Genomic DNA, 5,837 nt, shown 5'->3' with positions numbered 1-5,837 from the left:
CAGGCAGCCATGGTGGCCGGGGGCAGGGGGTTGGTGGTGAGCTCCGACCAGCGGTTGGTTACCAGCTGCAGACATGGCCAGCAGCGTCGGTGGCAGCCAGTGGTGATTGGGAACCACCCATAGACGCCACCGGTGGTGTCAGCGACGAGGGGGGGGGGTGGCAAGTGGCAACTGCCTACAGGTGCCACTGGCAGTGTCTGCAGCACTTTTTGCAGGGGGTGCACCACCAATCTCAGGGGGTGCACATGCACTCGCGTGCACCACCTATGCATTGTCAATGGTTCTTTACAAGGATGCACTATGAGGAAACATTCCAGTTGATTCTCAGGCTAGGGACAGACATTCAAAAAGCCTGAGCATGAACTGAGTTAATCTTTGCAGGTTAGTCTAACCTGGCTGGGCAAATCCAGTTTGTAATCGTACAGACCTCCCCTCTGAAATGCCAGCACATGCCTGCAGTGGCTCAGGCTAGAAGCCGGGGGGTGCTAAAGCAGCCCTCCCTTCCCTTCCACAGTGCTGAGCTGAGGGAGGGTGTGGCCAGGCCCAGGCAGGATGCTCTGATTAGGGAGGGGTATCCCATCCCCCCCAAGCAGCCCAGCAGGGAGTTGATAACACAGTGATTATCACCCCTAACTCAGTCTTTATCAGCCCATTAAGAAAACAACAGCCTTTCTCCATTAGTTGAAGCTCTTCTTAAACAGTTTTTTTCAAGGAAGGAATGGAGGGACATTACCAGTTACCTGCTGATTATCTCCAAAAAGCCCTAAGCCAACACTGTCCTATCTGCCTTTGTCCTGTCTCCCACAGCACAGACTGTATGAAGTCTTAGCCAGCATGTGGTATGCTAGCTAATGCTGAGAGGTGTCTCTGTAAGGCAGGGGGGATCCCTGCTTGAGCAGGGACTGGTGAGGGTGTGGCGGGGGCAGGAGGAAGCCAGGCATACCCTGCTGTATGTGCAGTCTCTGTTGGAGCTGCAGCCAGGGAGCAGGGGGTAAGGACCAGCCAGCTCTCTGGAGCAGAGAGCCCCGCCCAGCCCAGAGAGCATGCCGGGATGCTGAGGGACTCTGATTTAACTTAAACCAGGAAGGGGTCTGGGACAGACGTTGCATAAACCAGTTTGACCCAAACCAGTTAAGTCTGATACTACATTCAATCAGGTTTATCTCAAACCAGTTTCAGCCATTTTTAAACTGGTTTATATGCACTGAACTTTTGTTCTCTTACAGGTTTAAACCAGTTTCTGATCACTTAAACTGGTTTATGTGTAATGTCTGTCCCTGGTCATAGTTTCGGGCCCTTCTGCTTGGGAGAGCATGGAGACTGCATATCAGCCTGGCCTTTACGGAACAGAGATGTTCAGGGGCCATGGCTTTTCCTCTGTTCCTGCAGCCACCCTGGCCTGGATTCTGGCATGTCATGCACAGTGTATTCACACATCAGCCTGCATACAGCATCTAACACATTCATGTTGCCTATTCACACACAGAGGTGCACCTACTGAGCTAGATGCACTGTGCACTCACACTGCCCTGGAAGCTGCTTTTTCACACACTGAATGTAATCATTGGCCCAAATGTTCCACACACCCACACAATCCAAGTACAGACATTCAAAAAAACAAAGACTGAATCATTTCAATCTTTGCGGGTTAGTTTAACCTGCATAGATTGAACAAGAATGTGTTCACACACTGGCCTGGATGGGGCTCAAAGAGCCCTGAACTCCCTGGGTCAGCTTTGTTATGCCACACATTATGTGGCTGGATGCTCCAATTTGACATTTTAAAGGAAAGCATATATTAGATGGGCCACACATGTCTACAAGGAAATGAGTAATGATTGGCATTCACCTGTGAACACTAACATTTGTTCCAGCATTTCTTGAAAATCTGAAGATCAGTTCATACTAATAATAGAACCCTGGGACCTGATCCTGCCTTCTCCCTCAAACTCAGTTGTTTTAAATGGGGTTTCTTCGCTTACTGGGTAGTAATAGGAATCATTACCTAACTGCACAGATCATCTCCTTCATTTTCATTTGCAGTCTGTGCTCCAGTTGGACTCCTGAAAATAATTGTCTCTTTCTTTGCATGGACACGTTTGTGCATCATTACCCTAGGCACATGCTTACAATACACCCTTTGAGAATTCTGCCTTACTCAGATAGGCTAAGGCTGTGTCTATATTACATAATAGATCCTACTTCCATCCATTAGGTGCCTGTGTGCAATATTTTTATGTCTTGCTTGAGTCCCTGGAAAGCTGTTAATATGGCTTTTTTTTTGTAACGAGCCATCATCTTAGCTTTAACATTAAATCACAAAAAACGTGTGGGGAGACAGATGCACGTTTTGCATTAGTGCTTTTTTAAGTACTCAACCAGGCTGGAATAGAATGACACTTGCATACCTAATAAGTTAAATGAGATCTGACCGTAGCTATCTGTAGCAACACCTTCCCACTCTTGCAGCTCCAATGGTGGAAGCCCCAGTATAGACAAAGGTCAAATACAGCACTAAAAAGTTTGGTAGCCCTGACAGCCGTCTCGATAATATGCTGCTGTCATTGTCATCACGAGTCAAATAGAGTCAACATTAGCAAGATTGATTATTTTTGCAAAAACCCTACTGCAAAATTGAAAAATCAAATTCTGCACTTACATATACACAGAGAACTTTGGTGAATGCTGTGTCCAGGTATAGGGGGGGCAGCATTTGAATCTTCATTTATTGCCAATCTAAATTCCAAAAAAGTTGCACTTATACATATGTGTCTGTGTACATAAGTGCACATACGTGTGTGTGTGTGTGTGTGTGTGTGTGTGTGTGTGTGTGTGTGTGTGTGTGTGTGTGTGTGTGTGTGTATAAAATGTCAAGTTTAAAATATGCTCAAAGGGAGATGAGAGGTCAATAAAAACCACTGCAATCTCCAAAACTAGTTTTGCAGTAACACAACCTTTTGGTAAAAGGCTGCTTTTATCCACAACAGGAATTGGAGCAATTACTATGAATCTTCCCCAATAATAATGGAAAAGTTCTTTTAGAATAGACAATTTGCTAGTCCAAGGTAGGCAGCATTAACCAGCAATGGTACGCAATCATCCTGTTCTGCATCTCCAGCAAGCCGGCATTTACTGCAAATACATATTCACCATGGCAGATGGCATGACACCTACTCAGTGTGGGGATGAGTAGTCTCTCAATTATCTTCTGATGATAACATCTCTTCTGATGATATATTTTCACTTCTATCTTTTACTTGTTGTTCAGAAGACAAGGTGTCAAATGGCTAATAGCTTATGAGACCGTGGAGGGAGACACTGGTAAAAGGAAAAGCTGAGGGTGAATTTCTTTTCTAGAGGCAAGGGTTTTTTTGCATATCATTTACTGGACTAAGTATCTAGTTGGGAGAAATGTTAGACAAAGCTGTGGGGCACAAAGTGCCCTTCTTTAGGTGTGACCTTCACTTTGTACCCAAAAGCATGTCAAACATCTCTGCCAACTATTGTTGGTCCAATCAAGATATCACCCCAAAAAACCCTTGCTTCTCTCATCATTCTTGGACGATTATGACTTTAACACCAGTCCAATGTTTCCTTGCTAGAACAGCCAGAAGAGCCCATAGCATTACTGCTTTAGTGTATAAAGCATTAATAATTTTAACACTTAAATATTTAGGACCTCACTATAATGCACATTCCCTATAGTAAGGATAATGTACAGACAGAAGATTTTTGGAATGTATCCCTGACATCTGTTCAAGGTCAGATAAAAACTCACTCTTTTTTTTTCATACTCTTCCCTTGGCCATTTTCCTGGTCATCCACTTTTTTCTTGTGTTTCCTTTGTTCCATTTACACCTAGGCCTAGTATACATGTACTTCGTAAACACATGCATACAGCTGGGTAGGAGCGTACATATATACAATTATTCAGAATTACATTTATGATGTATAATGTCATGAATTGAAGGCCCAGTGAATTATAAGCGTCCATTTCAGAAGAAAGGACACCTCCCTTCTTAGTGGAATGCAACTCCTGGCTTTTGCCCTGCAGACCTAGAAGATCTTGGCTCTGATATTGGAATTTCCTCTATCTCTGTTCAACTGTATGCACAGGAGAGGTCATGCTGAAGTCAATGGGGCTATTCATCTACATGCAAAATGAGGCAAATATGTGTAAGTCCTCACTGGATCAAAGCCCTTCAAGAAGTGATAGTTTATGTGAAGGCAATGCACGTAGTCCTGTGAAGGTAATAGGCATGTGATTGTGGAAACACATGATACACTTCAGTCAAGTAAGAAATGAATTTATCACAAACCTTCAAATTGCACTGTTGGACAGAGGGCAAGTAAAGCAACTGGCTTTCAAGGCAAAGGGTTATAAAAACACCCCAATAAAATGTTCAATTTCTCTCAAAAACATTCCTAAAATAAGTTTTAGTTTGGTCTGGGGTTGTTTGTAATGTCCACAGCAAGCATAGATACAAGATGGTATGTTTAGGATAACCTACATACAATGCCTGCAGATTTGTTATTCAAAATCACAGATCTCTTCTAGACTTCTGCTGATAAACTTTTATAGCCCAGTAAGCTATTCTGAATCTCATAATCTATTTGCCAAATAAGATGCAAACCATGGATACAAAATTTTCCTAAATTGCATTTCAACTTCTCCACTTGGCACAAACAGCATGGAAAAGGTAAAACGTGTGTTGCCGGCTGAAACATTGAAGCTAATTATAAAGCATTATATCTCATTTAACTCCTTTCTGTTTGTGTGTTTAGTGAGGTATCCTGCTTTGCTAACTATGGCAATATAAATGGAGTCTGAAATACACAACTAGACTCAATACACAGATAGCTTGGGAAGATTTCCCAAGTCAAACACAAATAGACTATTCTGAATTCAATATTTTGTAATTTTTTTTTGGCTGATAGATAAATGGTGTGTTTCCTAGTTCTCTAATTAGTTACAGTGAGGCTAAAAACATAAGATATATGAGCATAAAATTTAATTTTCAAGAAACTTGAAGAGTCTAATATATTAAGGTTTAGGCCCAATACACAATTTTCAAGTCATATGTTTGTTCGTGTGTGTGTGTGTGTGTGTGTGTGTGTGTGTGTGTGTACACACACATAACATAGGAAGAAATTAATTCAGTGAGAACAGAGAATCTTTCCAAAACTGATGATAATTTTAATAGCAGCTATAGGGTATTTCTTTACAACCACACTTAGTACTACCTTGGTGGGTGATGCTCATTACAGTTATGGAGAATCTTTGATCTAGATTTTGGATATAAGTAACTCTATATAAGTAAGCAACTCTATATAATTCTATGTAAGTAATTCAATATAAGTAATAGAAGGACACAAGATAAGGTAACAGTCAAAAGCAAAAGAAACAAACAAGTATTTCTCAGGTCCCAGTAAAAAACAAAAGTTTGGCTGACAAAGGAGGAGAAAACAGACTGCTAAACAAAGAGGGTTTAGGGCAGGGGTGAGGAATTATTTCAGGCAGAGGGCCACTTACTGAGTTTTGGCAAGCTGTTGAAGGCTGCATGGGCAGCTCCACTCCTTGACAGCTGCCCTGCCCCCTGGTCACCATCTAGTGACTGGAAGTCCCGCCCCCTAACCCCTGATCTTTGCCACCCAAAGTCCATCCGCCGTGTGCCCCAGAAGTACTCCTTTCAGCAAGCAGGTTTACCATCTAGGAACCAGAAAAATACCAATTATATTCTAAAAAGGAAACATCTAAAACATTCATTAATTTGATTTCAGAAAATATTTTTGTCCTGGTTTACATGTGTCTGTGTAGTATACATAGAGGTGATTGT

The 5,837-nt window shown here is 42.3% G+C and overlaps 1 protein-coding gene across 1 annotated transcript in view; it reads right to left on the bottom strand.

Moving 5' to 3' along the window:
• Positions 1-3,852, bottom strand: part of SNX30 (sorting nexin family member 30) — a 152,898-nt gene extending 149,046 nt beyond the window's left edge. Inside the window, exon 1 of the mRNA XM_019518200.1 lies at positions 3,795-3,852. Within this exon, the coding sequence (XP_019373745.1) occupies positions 3,795-3,852 (58 nt within the window). The remainder of the gene's footprint in view (positions 1-3,794) is intronic.
• Positions 3,853-5,837: the final 1,985 nt, after the last annotated feature.

The sequence above is a fragment of the Gavialis gangeticus genome, unplaced genomic scaffold, assembly GCF_001723915.1.
Source record: "Gavialis gangeticus isolate Ggan-Ray unplaced genomic scaffold, GavGan_comp1, whole genome shotgun sequence".
NCBI classification, from domain to species: domain Eukaryota; kingdom Metazoa; phylum Chordata; order Crocodylia; family Gavialidae; genus Gavialis; species Gavialis gangeticus.
Note: the sequence above shows the minus strand (reverse complement) of the source record. Positions and strands in the feature narration are given on the sequence as shown.